Source organism: Peromyscus californicus, unplaced genomic scaffold, assembly GCF_007827085.1.
Source record: "Peromyscus californicus insignis strain IS unplaced genomic scaffold, ASM782708v3 Scaffold_23__1_contigs__length_62951481, whole genome shotgun sequence".
Classification (NCBI taxonomy): domain Eukaryota; kingdom Metazoa; phylum Chordata; class Mammalia; order Rodentia; family Cricetidae; genus Peromyscus; species Peromyscus californicus.
The window spans coordinates 365,798-385,080 of NW_026294534.1; the positions used below are offsets into that span (position 1 = coordinate 365,798).

Sequence of the window (19,283 nt, forward strand, 5' to 3'; positions counted from 1 at the left end):
GACACACAGACACATAGACACACACACACACACACACACACACACATACACAGACACACAGACACACACACACACATACACACAGACAGACACACACACAGATGGATGTTTGTCATATTAAAAAATGGACCACTAGTCACTTTGTACCAAAAAAATAACAAATTTCAATTTGAATTTAACTTTTAACATTTTTTTCTGCTGATCATTCCACCAAAGGAAATAATTATAGTTGTAGTTTATTGAATGCTTTCAGTAAGCTTTCTATTTTGTCCCCTTAGTGTTTACTTCTCATCTGGTTGAAATCCTTTGTTTGTCTCATGAAATGATGACCTGGGCTCCGTTTCATTGTCCGTTTTCTCTTGAAACTCAGTATTTTTTCTATGACATTTCTTGTATGCGACATAAACTGCAAAAAACAATGTATGAGAGGTCAAGTAAGTTTCAGAATGACACCTTGAAAAAGTTACCAGTGATTGCTTTATACAGCTCAGAAAGCACTTTGCATTTTCTACAGACTGGAGGTGTTATGGGAAATCAACTATCATTATTTTAGTTTTAGCATCACCATATAGCAGCAATGACTGCACTCCAGAAGTCTGGGTGGAGAGCTTCAGAGGATGTTTGCTCAGCATCAGTGTATGACCTTCTCATGGCTTCAAGCTGTATATGCTACTTAACAGCAAGGAAAAATAATTTATTTTGTGTCTACCCCACCCTAGTTAATGTGTAGTCTTCAACTAAATATACTGTATGCCTGGGTGCAATGTCCAAGGCCTTGGTCTGATCATCCCTTATGGAAAGTCTTGGGTCAGAATAACACGCCTAGTCTTTTGTCTTCACTCATTCTTTCTTGTTGTTGATCAGATTTCCTTTCTTCTGTGGTACAAGTATTTATCAGCACTTTTCCCCCTTTCTTTGTGTGTGTTTGTGAATGAAGTGTGTGCATTTGTGTGTGTGTATGTTGCTCATGTGCACACAGGTACATGCATGTATTCAGTTGCATATTCACATTTGTGTGTAAGTGTGGAGGCCAGGGGTCAATCTTGGGTGTGTTGCTCCTCAAGAGGCATCTATCTTGCTTGTTGAGACAGAGAATTTCCACTGGCCTGAAACTCACTGGTTAGGCTAGGTTGGCTGACCAGAAAGCTCAAGCCATCTCCTTATTTGTGTTTCCTCAGAGCCAGATCCCCAATGGATCCATGTCACATTTTTTGTAATATGTGACTCTTATGCTGGAAAGGAGACTCTGCCTGAAAAACAACACTGAGACAGTGTGATAGGAACCTGCAGGCACATGGATGCATATTGGAGCTGGAGATAAAAATAATGCAGAGATAAGTGAAACTATCTCTGGGATTTTAGAACTTCATCTTCACAGTATTTTTGTCATGTACCTCCACTTACCATTTTCTATTAAAAGGAAGTTTATTTCTTTGTTTTAAATAGGACTTTAAAAATGCAGTTTAAGCACCATCAGACTTTAGATAGTCAATGACAGGGAAATGTTGCAATTTGGTGAAGGAGAGTTGGTGTGGACCAAATGAGGGAGGATGAAATTATGCTGTGACAGAGTAAAACTAAGAAACAGGTTATCTATCTCTGGTACATCTTTGCTTACACTTCTTCAGTTATATGAATATTTAAAACTGACATGTACAGACTTACACATACAACTGACTTATGATTTTTCATTATAAATAAGGTTTGTCATCTACCTGATAAATACCCTATTTAAAAAGTATATCAAGACAAGGCTTTGGAGTGAAAATCGCTAAAACCTGTGTTCCTTGGAAACATTTAGAAAGGTGCACAATTAAATTTTCCTCACAGGCTAATATGCCTCTCTCACTACTGAGGAAGAGAAAGTCAGCAGAGAGGATCCATCTCTTCTGCTTTTCTCTTAAAAATGCCTCACTAATGCCTATTCTTTGCATCAGCATATATGAAGTCATGATAAGTGACTTCTGTGGATGCATTTTCTTCAAATTTATTTGTACAATGAACTGCCAGAAATGGAGAGTCTTTAAAAAGTCTGTTTTAGCAATTCCAGTATTTATCCAAAAGGAACATCATAGTAGAATTTGATTAGCATTATTTCTTACTTCCTAATAATATCGCTGCAAAGATGATCTGGAAAATGCTATAGATGAGTGGGAAGGTGAACACAAGGTTGAGTTCCTCAGGGCTGAAGGAGAGCTGTACAATGGTGGAACACAGCTGAGTGTTCTGCATCCCAGTTTCCAAGGCAACTGTTCGGCACCTGGGAGGAAGGTCAAAGATGTATATGATTTACCTGTTATTAGGCTTATTAGGATATAACAGAAAGGGAAGGTATAATGAAAGCATATACACAGACTGCAATTATTTTCTTCCTTCCCTCTCTTCCTCCCTCCCTCTCTCCCTCCCCCTTCCTCCCTCCTTCCTCTCTCTCTCCCTTTCTCTTTCTCTCTCTCCCTCCCTTTCTTCCTCTCTCTCTCCCTCCTTTTATTCCTCTCTCCCTCCCTCCCTTTCCCCTCCCTTCTTTCCTTTCCTGTCTCTCTCTACCTTATTTCCTTTTACTCCATTCCCTCTCCCTCCCTTCTTCCCCTCTTTCTTTATCTCTCCTTCCTTTCTTCCATCCTTCCTTCCTCCCTCCCTCCCTTCCTTCCTTCCTTTCTTTCTTTCTTTTTCTTTCTTTCCTTCTGAGATAGGTCTCACTATGCAGTCCAAGTTAGATTGTCTTCTAATTTGCAGTGATCCTTTTGCTTTACCTTCCCTAGTGCTGAGATTACAAACATGTACCTAGATTTTATCTCTGTTCTTAACATCCATATTTGGTGTATATTTTCAACATAACTTTATATTGGACAAGTACATTATTATATGAAACAACCTATTATATAAATATATTTATTTATTTTATCTTTAATGTTGGATATGCATGTGGGTTTGTGCATGTGAGTGCCGAGCACATAGTGACCAGAGGCATCGGGTGTCCCTGAGGCTACAGTTACAGGTGTTTCTGAGCCACCACTACGGATGCTACGATGCAAACTCAGGTCCTCTAGAAAAGAAGTACATGCTTTTAAATACTGAACCTTTCCTCTAGTCCTAATACATTTATAATGTGACAGGTAGGTTCATTTATAATAGCATTCCATAAATTGCAAAGGAAGCCCATTTCAAATTATGCACTTAGTGAAATTGTACAGGAGAGATCAGGGCTCAGAAAATATTGAAGCTATGGTATTTCTCATAGGCATTTGTTTTAAAATTAATTTTGTTCTGATTAAGTCTTGATTAAAAGTCTGCAAGATAAAAAATTAATGCTTCTAATCTTCAATAAAGAAAATCAAGGTAAAGTAAGCTTGTAGCCCAAAGTCTTCCAGTGAGTGAGTGGCAGGGGTAAGATGAAGCCTGAATCTGCCTGGTCAAGCATAGAAGTGCCCACACTGTTCAAGCTTGCTCACCTCTTTCTCAGGTGCACATTGATACCTGTTTCTATACCTGATTTTCTACCTGTCTGTTGATTTAGGTGGACTATTTGGAAAAAAATGTTTTTAGATAACTGACAAGCATACGTTAGTGTCCAACACCTCTGGGTGATGGGTCCTTTTGGTGCCAGTTGGAGGAACCTATAAATATCACAAGACTAAATTGACTATTTTCATGAAACTTACTCTGCTTATTAAATCAGAGTACACAGCAAAGGAAAAACTGCACTTCTCAAGTTGGGGATTAATGGAAAAGAATGTCAGGGAGTTGAAGACAAAAGCAGCCAGTATTTCTTGGAGATTTGTATAATTTATGAAGAAATGATGCTATTTAAATGATGCAATTGGTGATTGAAGGTGAAGGATTTTGGCATCAATGTTTACAGCTTCTATGATTTGAGTATGTCTCTCACTCAAATTCAAATGTTGCCATCCTATATCTGACACTCAGTATCTAAGAATGTGACCTTATGTGGAAACAGGGTTATTGCAGATATGATTAGTTAAGATGAGGTCATTAGGGTGGCCTGTAATTTAATGTGACTTGCATACTTATAAGAAAGGGAAGTAATTTGATCTCAGAATTATGCACAGAAAGAATAAAATGTGATAGGACACAGAAGATAGACATTAAGAACCAAAGTGAGAGTCCTTCAATAAATCCTTAACGGCAGACCGCAGAAGAAGCCAGCTTCCTTAACTATGATTTCTGACCTGTGAAACTGTAAGAATGTGCCAGTTTTTGCCAAAATGGCCCACTTTGGGGTTGTTTTTCTTATTTTTAATGAAAAATTATTTTATACGAATGGATGTTTTGTCAGCATATATGGTTATGCACCCCATGTGTGCCTGGTGCTTGCAGAGGCCAGAAAATGGTATTGGATACCCTGGACCTGGAGGTGCAGATGGTTGTGAACAGCCATGTGGGTGCTGGGAAGCTTCCCGTGATCTTAACTGCAGACTCATCTCTTTATGCCATATGGTCATTTTGTACTGGCACCCCAGAAAACTAGTGCAGTAGCTGTTAGAAGCTAAAATGCTTAATCCCATTGATCTAGACCTCATACCTGTACCAGGGTTGTCCAGCTATTCTAGCCAGGAAAAACCCCAGGCAGTAGCCAGCTATAGGAAATATCGTTCCTACAATCCATAGTTTAGGTTCAATGATCCAGGCACTTTGGTACAGTATTCCTCCAACCACAGCAATGAGAACAATGAGAATTGCACCCGCGATGGATCCAATCTGGAAGAAAAGGCATAATTGAACATGCTTGTGTCAAAGTGAGTCCAGAGACGTTTGTCAGGGGTGAAGGTTGGGCAGACTGTTCCTTTGGGAAAGTGAATATGAGTTTTCTATGTCCCTTCAGCTTTGTGTGAAGGAAAGAATTTCTCCTGTGTTCTAGAGACCAAGGAAACATCAGGACAATGTTTTCATGCTTAAATGGCACAAGGAAGATTTCTGAGCTTGCAAAACATAAAATCTTGCCCAAGTTACATTTTATGTTTGCTGTAATCATAAGAAATGGATACAAGGGTTCATAAAAGTCAAATAAGAATAAATATAAGCCATGGTCATAATTTTTTCCTTTTCAGAAAGGTTCAATTTTACTTTATATATGTCCATGTGTACATATGTGCACATGAGTTTTGGTGCCCACGGAGTCCAGAAGAGGTCCTTGGATCCCCTGGAGCTGGGGTTACAGATAGTTTTGAACAGCCTGCTGTGGGGGTGCTCTGCAAGAGCAGTTCACACTCAATGGCTGAGCCATCTCCCCAGATCGATTTTCTTCTTCTCTGATTAAATTTAAAAACATTTGGAGATGACCGTTTTGCTTTTTTCCCTATAAAACAAGAAATGCCAGCTATCTTATTCCCCCACATCCCACAGGATAGTGTCTACCAGTTTTGGGGCACTGAGTTCTAGGTATGAGAAAGATATGCTAGGTATGAACAATATGTTCTAGATATGAGAAAGATATGCTGTACCTTCTCAGAAAGCTGCCTAGATATATTTTATACCATAAGCTCAGCCTATATAACAGCAAGGTCATTTGAAAACAGAGTAAAACAAATAGGTGACACTTGAATTGGTGGCTTAAAGGATGGATGGAAATTTGTCCTTCAGATGGGGTCAGAAAGGACATTCTCTAAGGGGGGAGTTTAGGACGGATAAAGCAAGTTTTCCAGAAGGTAGATGTAATGAGAATAGCACAATTTAGGAGATGGAAAGACCATCTCATTCCAGTTCAGACTGCAGGGCACTGAGATGGGCAGTCTGTCCCATGATTGGGGTACTTACTTTAAGTATGATCTTTGCTTTTTGGGGCCATTTGTGATTCACATACATTCCAATGGAAACAGGAATAACAAGAGCAACCAGAGAAGTGCCTAACAATGATGAAAACAACATTAACACAAAGAAAAGAAAATGTAAGCAGCCTAGAAATGGCTTAGCAGTGTTCTGTCTGTCTTCTTGAATACTGAAAACAGAATGTAGAATTATGTGCACACAGATACACACATAAACACACAAATTCACACATCCACATATGTATTTTATATACCCCCTCTCCATTCCAGTTAATAACAGGTAGAGAAATAATGATGATATAAATAACTTATCTCAATCCAGGGATGACAATTTTAGGGTTTCTTATATTACCAACCTACTTTCTATTTGGCAACATTTTTGCTTCTTTAGTCTATTAGGTCGTTATATTTTTAGAAAAAATACCTCCCCATAGTTTGTGTGTGTGTGTGTGTGTGTGTGTGTGTGTGTGTGTGTGTGTGTGTGTGTGTGTGTGTGTGTATGTGTATTTTTGTAGTGTAGGTAGGTATATTCTACACTGGCCTGTTACTTTATGGTGGTAAAAATAAACATTTGTAAATTTTAAAGTGGAAAAAATATTAAAAAATTGTTTAATGTCCATAGGAATTCTGAAGGCTAACAAACTCTACTTAAAATTCATTTCATTTATTCAAATTTATGACAGATGTGAAAGAATAAGATGAAAAACCATGCCCTAAATTTTCTGTGAGATAATATATCTGGCAACTTCTCATGTAATTATAATTCTTTGCAGCACTGTGTTCACCCAACCAGATAAAAGAATCATACTTCAACTTCACCATGGGAAATTTACTGCCATTCCTGTGACATATGATTTGTGTCTCTATATTATTTAACACTTGTTTGCCCAATAGTCCCTTTGTTTAACACAGCACTGCAGACTTCCAACTTCTCATGGACTGTTTCTTTGTCAAAACTCTTTTAAAGTAGTATGAGAAAGTGAAACCAAATGGTGAAATTTTGAGAGTACATGCCTGCCAAGTGTTGGATAGATTGACTCAGGTCTGACCAACAAACTATAGACTGAAAGCCTACACACACACACTTAAAATGAATCTAATACAAATTTTTCAATATATCAAAAATTATTGTTGCTCCCAAATTACTCAGCAGAATTAAAATAAAAACTAAGAAAGATAGGAGAAAAGAAAGAAAAAAGAAGGAAAGGAAGGACAATAAGACAAGAACTACTCAAACTCAGGAGAAAAGGGTAGAGGAAGAGCTGTGGAAAAACGTGTTAGATTTATTGGTCAGGTCTTCGAGAAAGTCCCTTGGTTATTCCTGTATCTACCATTTTAAAGAGATTTCCTTCTTGGATCTCTAGGCCACACCATAAATTTTATTAAGTTTCCAGGCTTTGAGTTAAAATTATCCAGATACAACTGGTTGGCTCCTTTGGCCTAGAGTCCTCCCATCCTGGGGGAGCCTAAGGTGGCAGGACTACATGAATAGGGTTTTGGAATACCCATGACAGAAGCAACTACTCTCTGGGCCAGGTAAAGCCAATGAAGGTTTGCAGTGACTTCAAGGACCATTCTGGTTCTTCTTCACACCCACCAGTGTGGCCCCTGCCCATAGTGGGAAGGTGCTATAATGCTTACTCTCCAGTGGCTGGGGAACTGGCTCTCTCTTCTCTAGACTTCTCCATTTACTGATAGATTGTTCATGCTATCTGTGTAAGATGCCTGTTTGTAAGATCCAAAAAGATGTTTACATATATCAAAACCATCATGTGTTATTTATTTAAGACTACACAATGGGACTAGGATGAAAGAAAGGGGAGGAGAAGAGGAAGAAAGAAAGGATGATACTGTGGACTGAGCTGTAGCTTCCGTAGGTTTCCCTATAAAAAAACTGAGTGGGATAATGCCTGCCTTATGGTGCTGTGGTGATATGCACAATGGTGTTGACATCAGGTGCTCACTTATGTTGTTATAGCTCCCTGACACAGTCCAGCTTTAGTGACTCAAGCTGCATAGGGGCCTCTTTTCAGTCACATGTCAGTGTCTTCAGAGCTCAGCAGCATTTTTAGAGTAGGGGAAGCACACTGGAAATGTGGAAGGTGTCACAAGCACAGTGCCTGCAGAGTAAGCTGGAGAGCCTGCCAGTAGATATTCCCAGCTCCCCAGTAATCTTGAGCAAATTAAATAATTATGCCAAGCCTTAACAACCTCATTTATAAGTGATGACAACATCTCATGAGGCTGTCAGCTTATTTTTTTCACTCATTGAAAGACTAGAAAACAATCAAGAGAAAGGTCAGTTTGGAGAACTGCCTAGACAGACACTGTGAGCAAATAATTTTTGTGTTCAAAACTCCCTTACTTTTTCTTTCTTTCTTTCTTTTTCAATTGTCTGGTTTTCTATTCCTTCTTTCTTTTGACATCTTATGAGGTCATTCCCCATGGACATGCTAATCTATTTCTCATTTTCTCATCCTTTCAAAATTTATTTGTCTTGCTGGGAACCATGACAACACCTTTAATCACAGAATTTGGGAGGCAGAAGCAGAAGATCTCTGTGAGTTTGAGACCAACCTAGCCTACATATCAAGTTCCAGGACAGGCAGAGTAACATTGTGATACCTTGTTACAAAACAAAACCCAACTCAAAATGTGTTTGATTTAAATTATATGGTATAAGTCATCCACATAGTAATACAGATTTGTCAATATTCTTGTGGGACATTTTCCAGAAGGGACTGAATATCAAAAGAAGAATATTTTAAGACAAATTACTTGCTTTAGCACTGAATAATGTCCAATCAAAATTGTTTAGTCAGCCAATGGTTTCTCTGAGACACCTACAATATTGTTCAGTGTTCAAACACATGGCATTGTTTAACTCTAGGGAAGGTTTTCACTGAGTTTGAGATGCAGGCAGGAGCATACACACTTGGACTTGGATGTCACTCTAAACCCTGTTGGAGGGAGATTCTACTGATGTTTGGGAGTTACTCAGGGGCCAATAGGATGATCTTGTACATTCAAAATTCCCCATTGAAATCAGGGGTAACTCACAATTAAAATATGAGCTAGAGCAGAATTGCAATGCAGTTGTCTATCTCACAGTCAGTCCTAACTCAGTTGTCTGTATGTTGAATCACATTTACTTATGGAAATAATCTTTCTTTGAAATGGAAGTGACTTTTAATCTAGTTTTCCACCCCCACAGGAATTCCTTCCTTAAATATCTTAGGGAGTTGTTGTTTGACTTTGGACATGTGCTTCTGTTAATAGTAAACCCAAAACCTTTCTGAGGGAGATCAGGGAAGAATTCTTTGCCAAGTCAGCTTAATAAGAGAATGTCAAAGACATCACAAGAAAACACACAGAAACCTGGCTCATAGGAACTCACAGAGTCTAAACCAACAACCAGGGAGCCTGCATTGGACTGACCCAAACCCTCTCTATATATGTGACAATTGTGTAGATTGGTCTATTTGTGGGACTCTTAACAATGGGAACAGGGGCTGTTCCTAATGCTTTAACTGGCTTGGGAACATGTTCTTCATACTGGATTGCCTTGTCCAGTCTAAATACAAGGGGAGGTGCCTAGTCTTATGGCAACTTGATATGCCATGCTTATTTTGATACCCATGACAAGCCTGACCCTTTCTGAACAGAAACAGAGGAAGGGTGGATTGGGGGTGGGGAACAGAGGGGAGATGGGGGAGGGAGTGGGAGGAGAGGAGGGAGGGGAAATTGTAGTCAGGATGTAATATATATATATATATGCTGTATGCTGTCATGCCGTATACCTGTTGACCAGTGCTGCGTGCTATATTCTCTACAACTCATTTCTGTCAAGGTAGTTCTGAGAGACCACCTCCTTTGCACATGCTGGTAGTGCTGTGGGATGGTCTGTATGTTAAATGTGTTGCTGATAGGTCAATAAATAAATCACTGATTGGCCAGTGGCCAGGCAGGAAGTATAGGTGGGACTAACAGAGAGGAGAATTGAGAGAACAGGAAGCTGGGTGGGGGAGACACTGCCAGCCGCCATCAGGACAAGGAAGATGTAAAGTACCGGTAAGCCACAAGCCACGTGGCAAGGTATAGATTAATAGAAATGGATTAATTTAAGCTGTAAGAACAGTTAGCAAGAAGCCTGCCACGGCCATACAGTTTGAAACCAATATAAGTCTCTGTGTTTACTTGGTCGGGTTTGAGCGGTTGTGGGACTGGCGGGTGGCAGAGATTTATCCTGACTGTGGGCCAGGCAGGAAAACTCTAGCTACATGGTAGTCCTCTCAGTCTGTCCCTGACCCCATTTTTATGTTATATCAACTGCTTTATCATCTACCATTTTTTTTTACAGAGAAATATCTATTTAATTAAGCATACTTCTTTCTTGTTTTATTAAGAATTTTTTCCATTCATTTTACACACCAAAGATCCCCCTCTTCCCTCCTCTCGTCCCCCAACCCCTCCCCCCAACTTACCCCCCCCACTCTCCCCTACAAGAAGCCAAGGCCTCCCATGGACAGGCACATCCAGTAGAGGCAAGTCCAAGCCCTTCCCCCTGCCTCAAGGCTGCACGAGGTGTCCCATCATAGGTAGTGGGTTCCAAAAAGCCCCCTCATACACCAGGGATGGATTCTAATTCTACTGCCAGGGGGCTCCCCAAGCAGATCAAGCTACATAATTGTCTCACCATGCAGAGGACCTAGTCCAGTTCCATGCAGATTCCACAGCCATTGATCCAACTTTCATGAGTTCCCACTAGTTTGATTTGGTCGTCTCTGCAAGTTTCCCCATCATGATCCTGATGCACTTGCCCATAGAATCCCTCCTCTCTTTCTCCTACTGGACTTCTGGAGTTCTGCCTGGTGTTTGGCTGTGAATATCTGCCTCTCTACCATTTTTTTTCTCCCACAAACAGAAAAGAAGCATCTTCAAGATGGGGACGCATTTAGGAGTTGAAATGAATAGAGGCAGAATAGTAACTAGTAAATTTGACTTCCAGGACAAGAAAATATAGAGAGTACCATTTAATTGACTTTTGTATCAAGATATGGTTTACAGTTAAGGATAAAGAACAATACATCTCATCCAGGAGTACCCATTCTGCTACCCGTGACTATCTACTACCTTGAAATCATGTATTTATTTATTTATTTATTTATTTATTTATTTATTTATTTATTTATATTTATTTGTGTGTGTGTTTCTTCAATTCGAATATGTAGTACAAAGACCCATTACCATAAACTTGCTACTGGAAAAATGATGGCTCCCATTTGCCAGCAGCCTAATTCTCCTTAGGGGAGACTGTTAGGTTGAGGCTACATTCCTAAAGCTGTATCTTTTCCATGTTACTTTGAACTGAGGCAAACTCAGTTTTTCTTCATGGAGTTAAGTTTTGGAATTTGCACTCTTTCAAAACTTTTACAAACTCCAGGGTAAATTCATAATAAAATTATATGTGGGAAAAAAATCTGTCCCTAGGTCAAAGGGAAAATGATGTGTGTGAGCTTGGAGCCTGGCCTGAGATCCTAGCAGGGACTAAGCAGAGGTCTTGAGGGTAATATAAAGCATCCTGCAGAGAAATTACTTACCAATGCTATCATAAGGAATCACAATCGTCCCTGAGTCGACCCACGTTTTGGTGTAGATGAAGAGGCAAAGGGGCATCATTCCAAGGGCAAGTAGTGTGGAGCAAGTGGTCATGCTGACACTGGAATGAAACAAACAGCTCTAGGTGACAACCCGTGTTTTCTAGGGGAGGTGCTCTTTCATTTTCAATTTCTGTGAGACTCAATCAATATATCATTCTGTATGGTGATAGAAATACATATTGGCCATGTTTGTAAAGTGCCTGGCTTTGTGCAGGGTCACCTATACTTGGTGTCTTCTCACATAGTCTGCACCACTCAGTTCCTCAGTAACTGTTCCCTCAGTTCCCTCAGTAACTGTTCTCACAGATCATAAAGAATTGTCAAAGATGCTTAAAAATAATTATTGAAGAAAGTACCAAGTGTCTGGGCTTGTGACCTCTTATATATGACATTTTCCTCCACGCATAACCTATCATACCAGGCTGTCTTAGAATAGAAATTACTTTGATGTAGTAGCTATGGCAATGAAATAAGCCCAACAGTATGATGCTAAACTAGTCTATGATAATGGTAATGGGAATGGTGACATTTTCCTGTGGTAAAGGTATTGGGAGGGTCACAGGACCCCACCCAGAATTTCAGTTGGAAACCCATTCCCTTTTGTCCCATCCTCATAACCCTCATATTGGGAGCTGCTACAGCATACGGGAAAGGAAAGGTTGAATACAGGGGTAGACTCTGACCATGATGGGGTGGACTTTGTAGCAATGAATTTGTTTTGGGTTTATTGACACTTCTAGGAGTAAACTCTTCTCTGTGCTTTCTAAGTAAGTTCAATAAACTTGTTGGTTCAACAAGTGGAACTTAGGTGAAATCTTTACTTTGGTTTCTTATCAGGGTGAATAGATGTTTGTTCACACCTTCCCTGGGAAAGTTAATGTAACATTACTGTCTGAGTCAGCAATCAGAGAATAGCAAACGCTTTGTTTACTGTGAGTGCCTGACTGAGTAGGAAGATTTAGGTTTTTGATTTGGAGGAATTTCTTAAAGGATGCTATTTTCAGCACTATAACAGAATGGAAGAGAGGCTTTTGAGTAATGGGTCTTCCTGGTACTCTTCAAAATGTCCTGGACATAGGATTATATTCTTTGCTTGTAAAACAGAGGGACTTAATACCTGAGCTCTGAAGGCACACACTGGATTGGAAGAATGTGATGTCCCTTAGTATGTGGGTTTGGGCAATGCATTGGACTTTTCTTTGTCACTGTTACCTCACAGGCTACAAATAATTAAACAGTCAGTGTAGTTTGGTATCTGGAACAATACCAAGAGGAAAGTCAGTTATATTTACAGTGCATCCCCCCACCCCCACCCCCGGCCAACAAGTGGTAAGGAAAACAGATGAAGATAAATGATTTTAAATTTTATGAATAAATATTTTATTTATTTTATCAATAAATGATTTTATTTCAATGCATCTGATAATACATTTGCATAATTTGAGCAAAATAATGGGTAGTAACAAAGTCATTCAGGCCTTAACTTGTTTAGTAATCTTTTTTTAAGTGAATGAACTTAAAATGGGTTTAAATGATTTTGACTAAAACGTTTGTGTTAATAGAGCTAAAATATTGTGACAGTAAACCAATACAAAAGATGAATTTAAAAGACTTTCTGTTTTGTTTGTTTGTTTTCTAAAGATAGAGTGGAAAAGGACATGATGTTAAACACGCAGGAAAGTAGGGAAGATATTCATGGAGTTAGAGAAAGGGAAATATGTCAGAATATATATTTTGAAAAAAAATTTCAATAAAAATTTTAAAAGGCAAAAAGAGTGTACAAAATTTTCTCAGGGTGAGACTCGCACATACATCATTTTGTAATTTTTAAGTGATTTAATTTATAGTGTCCTACCTATGTAATCTGTTTATTTCATTTTACAAATACAGAAAAAAGTAAAATGATGCTAATGTTAAGCTCCTAATTCTCAGACAGATAATTTTTGAGTACCCATAAGCACCAGTCTCCAATATAATGTGGTTCAGTGATTATATTCTTATATATCCAAAGGTATGTGATAAAGGAATATACCACCTACCATAAATAAATAGATATATATGTATAAAACTATCTATATATGTATATATTAGTATGTTATATGTACTAATATATAGTATATATATTATGGCTATATAAATAAATAAAAAGTAACTATAATATATGTGTATATATATATATATATATATATTTATATGCTTGAATGTTGCTGGTTAGATTTTTTGTTGTTGTTTATGTGACATGTATCTGAGAGAAACAATTTAAAGAAAGTAATTTTAACTTGGGTCCATAGTTGTAAATTTTTCAATTCATGATCATCTGGTCCCATTGCTTTGTGCCTGAAGATGGGATGAATAGCAAAATACAGGAAGCACAGCAGAACAATACAGTTCACTTGATTGTAGTGAACAGAAAAGGAACAAGGTTAGAAGCAGGGACAAGATACTTTCTTTAACCCAGGTTATGTGTTCTTCTGCTTCTCAATAATGAATCCATCACTAGAATAGGACATGTACAGATCTGAAGAGAGGAAACTCAAATGTAACTTTGGCTGATTTGGCTGCTCTTTGAACTATTTTCCTCCTATTTGGTTACCGTGTCTAGCCTCGGTGGGAGGGCTTTTGTCTTGTCTTATTATATTGTTGGGTCGTGTTTGGTTGCTATCTCATGTATGCCTGCTTTTTATGAAGAGGAATGGAGCAGGAGTGGTTCTGGGGAACAGGGAAGGTTGGGGAAGTTGGAAGAACATGAGGGAGGTGAAATTATGGCCAGGATATATAGTATGACAGAAGAATCTATTTTCAACAAAAATAAGGAAAAGAAGACTTATAGTGTTTGTAAGCATTTCAAGTAGGTATTGAGAACAGAGGTCAAGTAAGCAAGAACAATTACCAGCACTTTTAAATGCTGAGCCATCTACATAGAGAACATAAGAAATGTATAGTGAGCTATATGAGCCTTACATATACTGAAGACTCTTTTTCTCTAGTATTCTTGCTTATTTCAGACAACTATTAAATGATTCATTGCAATAGTAGTCTTAACGCAAATGGATTAACTCAAGTTCTACAACAGTGAATTTAGAAAAAGTTATCAAACATTTGAAAAAGGTAAATTTTCACATGTGATGGAAATAACAATGAATTCAGACACTTAAGTTATTTCAAGTTTTTGGAGCTAAAGACAACCTCATGGAAGTATAGAATTCATGGTCATGTATCAACTGAGGTGTGTGCTATCTAAAGGTCTGTCCAAGTCTTCATGTGTAGGAATTTCTGGAACATGAATATTTCAATAAAAGGCGTTTAATGCAAAAAAAAAAAAGACTTTCTGAAGGCAGGAAGAAATGAAAGACCAAGTATCATATGTTTAACTCACATATAGAGCCACCCCTGTCCACATGTCTGTCTGTCTATCAGTGTCTTTGTATCTGACTCTCTCCCACTCCAAATATATATGGCCATCTGTGCCCATTTCCCCTTTGTCTGTCAATATCTGTGATTTCCAGAAGGAAATATTCACAAGATTGGACCTATTAACTTTCTATCATGGCTGGGGTATGTGTGCTCATAAAGCTGTGTACCTCCCCAAGGATTTATGCAGCCAACGGTTGCTTTAGGATGAGAGACATTTTCTTTAGTAGGGCAGCTAACTATGAGTTGTCCATGTTCCTGTAAGAGTAACCTCAATTAAAGTCATTGATTCATTAAGCTAGATTTTCATGGAATCATTTCTTTACTTCTGTTGTTGGTGTCCTATCTATGGGAGGTAGCTGTTTATTCACATCTCCTCAGAAAAATGTCACACAATGATATGAAATAACCTGAGGACTAAGTAGACGGGGACAGAGAAAAAGTGTGGGGAGGACATTGGGAAAAATGACTCTTAGGCACAAAGATAATGTATGAACTGAGACATCATAATGAAATGTATTGTTTTACATTCTAACTAAAATGAAATAAAAAGTTTCTCAAAGGTTTAATTGTGGTCATAGATGAACTTAATGTAGACAAATAAAGGTAGCATCTTGTAGCCCCTCCCTCAAAAAAACCCTAAAAAAAAAACAAAAAATGAACAAAGAAACGAAAACAATCATTTGCTAGCAATGTTTCATCCTTTTTGTAGCTAACATACTGGAATTTTCAAATCTGCTCCCCTTCCTTCTTTCACTGTTCTGACATTGTTTATCTTAACCTGCTCCACAATAAAAGCCCGTTGTTGCTGGGCTGGGCATCTAGCATGTCTTCATATTGAGGAGGGAATTCAGGGGAACAGGATTCCTTATCAGCACATGGTGAAGAGGAAGAGGCCGAGAATGATTTTTGTTTTAAACTACAGAACAGATATTAGAAGGAAGTCAGGATTTTTCTCTTGTTATACTTTGTAAAAATATATATAGCCTTGTTAAAGTTTGAATGAAAATTATTGTTCAACTTCAGAAATTGTATTGTGGTTTTGATTTGACTTGAGAAATTTCTTAGTGAAACATCATAGGAGAGAAAAGATGGAAGTTGGAAAATGAAGGGTTTAGATGTAGTGAGAATCTTGACAATAAGATGTTGAGGAATAAGTGAAAGGAGGCTAGACTTTGATGTTATCTGAGATAATAACAAGAACAAGACAAAAATACTGTTGAATACTGTTGAAATGGTTCACAGAGAACTTTCATAAACAGTAGGGAGAATAATAACTTCAAAAAACAAAAAATGTATTTTATGTGAAAAAATTTTAAGTTCTATGAAAGGCATAGATGTTAAAAATATAAATACTTCTGAGAGGTCACATTGGAATGATAAAAAACTCTAATGTATTAGTAAATTAAAAATATTATTTGGCTTTAATTCTTCCCTATTACTGCTAGGGAAAGCATTTATATGGGGGGAATGAAGTTCTTAACCAAAGATTTGGTATGTATTGAGGAACTGAGTGGAATAGGATAAAGAAATAAAAAAGACTTCAATCACATCAAAAGTGAAACTCCACCTTTGAAATATCAACAGACGTATGTCTGATTCTGTAGACTGGGCAGGTGATAGGTGTGATGTGATCAAAGGTCAAGAGCTAAGAGGAGTCCAATAGATATTGTCTGTCTGGATCCCAAATCTGATACTGACATTCACCAACTTGATGACTTTGGCAAAGGTTATAAACCTAAATTTTTCTCATTTGTCAATGCAGAAGACCCTAGGATTCTTTGGAGAGTTAAAATATACCAATGATCTTTAAGAATTTAGCCTTATATTTGGTACCTCAAAGCATCTAATAAATACTAGCTAGTAAAATAAAAATCAATGTTTCATGGAAGCAACAAAGTTTGCTTACTGTGAATGAGGCTAAAAGAAAGAATCAAATGGGATTGGATTGGTTCTCCCACAGGTTTTTCCACAGAGAAGAGATGAGTGTACATGTGTTTGAAAGAGGAGGCACTGCTTTGACCAGCCAGAGGGTCATGGATCTTGAAAATATCAATGAGTTTGCATACATGCATGTATATGGATGCTCACAAAGGCCAAAGGAGGCCATCCTATCCCCTGGAGTTGGAGTTACAGTTTTAATCCACCTGATAGGGGTTCTGGGAGTGAAACTTAGGTCATCCGCAAGAGCAGCAAGTACTCTTAGTCCCTCAGACATCTCTCCAAACCCTAATGTCATCTTGCATTGTAGCATGACCACCTCTTTATGACAAAGGTCAATTATAGCACACATTATTTTTCACTGTGATAGAACATGGTAATGTTTTCTGTACTATCCTACTGAAATAATTTGTCCTCAGCATAAGGGATGTAAGGGTATTGATATGGTACCACATACTACTGATCTTAGGTTCAGCAATAATGTATGATATTATGTTCAGGTACAGGTTGTACTGTTACAAGGCTGTATTGTTTAAAACTTACAAATATCAAGAAGCCATTTAGTGTATGTCAAATCCTAAGGGTCACTCCCCACAGTCTGGTTCTTATGAGTTCCTGGAAATTTCACTTAGTGTGCGTGTGTGTGCAGGTCAATGGATTAGAAGCCCCAAAAGTCCTGATTACTATATTGTGGTTCACAGATTAACTAAATGCCAATAACACTTATCATCTGTGTTATTTCACAGGGCTTTTCTTTAAGGAAACATCTGTTGCTAGGCAGCAATCCTATGTCCCTATGCAAAAATGAGTAATGCATATTCTTTGTTTCCTAAGGCACCAGGAAAATAGCACCAATTGGGAGTTGATGGTTAGTTCCCTGCTGCTCACCAGGCACCTAGGGACTAACAGAGCTGATGGCAGGTTGTCCAGTATTTAATAAGCACATGGTTTTTGAACAGCTCAGTGCTTAGCTGAAATGCATGTCTTCCACAGGAGATGAGGAAAGTGACACTTAACTATCTGACTTTCAGAATTAAAAACTTCTGCTTTAGTCCCATTAATGCTGCTTCTTCCTCTCTCCCACCCAGTGCTAGTTCAAACTGGCACAAATTGGATTTGACAAATATTATAGTTAGATTACTCTGTTGAAAAACAGAGAAATTATTTTCTCTTTATTTTATGGAGAAGTAAGGATAATTAAAAAATACTGCTGAAGAATTTTTTCCTTTTAGTGTCAGCAGAGATAAAGTGAATTTATGAATTCTTCATTAGATTTTAGCCAAGAGGTATTATGTCTAAAGAACAGGCAGTTTGGTGGAACTGATGTCTTCCACAGAGTTTAGCTTGTATTTGCACTCAGACCCCCTTGTTATCAAAAAGAAAGTTCCTCCTTATTCCATTCCAACAAGACTTTCTCAGTTACAGTTGTGGATGGGAAAGGATTATTTAATTAAAAAAAAAAAACTTTGAGTCTGTTCCCAGAGATAATACAACTTCTTGTTAACTGAGTTAGAAGTCAAAGTGCAAGCATAATAATTCAGACTAAGAAAGACAGTTATCAAGGTTTCCTCTCAGATGCACATCTAGATTTAAATTTATATATTTACACATAGTCATATACACACAGGACATGGTAAAGAGGAAACTATCAGGGAAGAGCAGAAAGTTGAAAGCAAGGAAAGAACAGAGAAGGTAACGGAATGTGTGTGACAGGAAAGCAGGCCAGGAGTGGTCCAGCAGGAGGGAGAGAGGGACTGGGATGGCAATGAGGGATGATTAAGAACAAAGCATAATGATATATGTGTATACAAATATCACACAGAAACCTACTACTTTGTGTGCTAACTGAAACTATTAAAGATACAAAATTAAAATCGAAATTACTGTTTTGTTTCAGGATGATAGCTATAAAAATTCACAGGCACAAAAGGAAAGTCCCCGATTCTAACAGCGAAGCAGCTGTCCCAGAAAACGCACGTACTCTTCCCATTTGACTACCTAGTCAGATATCTAGTCAGTGCAGCTGGTTAAAAGGACATTGAAAATTATAAAGGTTTCCAAGCGTCACCCCAGCATACTGCAGCAGTTGCAGATGCCTCCATCTTACCTGAGGTCCATGTCGCCATCTACCCAATAGGCCAGGATATTGGAAGCAGTTCCTCCAGGGCAGCAGCCCATAATTAGCACCACCACAGCTTGTATAGGGAGGATGCCAAAGGCTACAGACAGGATGAAGCCTGTGAGAGGCATGATTCCAAACTGACAGAGGAAGCCCACAAAGATGCCCCATGGGCGTTTTAAGTGTCCCAGGAACTTGTGAATTTCCACATTGCACCCCATAGAAAACATTACCAGGGCCAGCAGGATAGTGAGCACAGTGCTCATCACCAGACTGAGAACAGCATTGAAGTTGCTCTCGGGTGCTAGGCAGGAATCACCTTCGCAGACAGTTGCATTGGGGGGACAGACGGAGGTATTATCCATCATG

General features: G+C 38.4%; 1 protein-coding gene across 1 annotated transcript; it reads right to left on the reverse strand.

Moving 5' to 3' along the window:
* Positions 1-281: 281 nt before the first annotated feature.
* Slc10a2 (solute carrier family 10 member 2) lies at positions 282-19,279 on the reverse strand. The gene is made up of 6 exons (XM_052752829.1): positions 18,903-19,279; positions 11,384-11,502; positions 5,773-5,861; positions 4,541-4,716; positions 2,103-2,260; positions 282-406 (listed from the first exon to the last, which is right to left on the reverse strand). The coding sequence occupies exons 1-6, from the start codon at positions 19,277-19,279 to the stop codon at positions 282-284; spliced, it is 1,044 nt and encodes a 347-aa protein (XP_052608789.1).
* Positions 19,280-19,283: the final 4 nt, after the last annotated feature.

Bases quoted from the DNA above. Each gene is read 5' to 3' on its own strand.
- Slc10a2 (XM_052752829.1), bottom strand. From the start codon at position 19,279: ATGGATAATACCTCCGTCTGTCCCCCCAATGCAACTGTCTGCGAAGGT. The intron at 5,862-11,383 runs GTAAGTAATTTC...CATCATTGTTAG, and splicing joins GATTCCTTATGATAGCATTG to GCACTTCTCTGGTTGCTCTT. The intron at 4,717-5,772 runs GTAAGTACCCCA...CTTTTCTTCCAG, and splicing joins AAGCAAAGATCATACTTAAA to ATTGGATCCATCGCGGGTGC.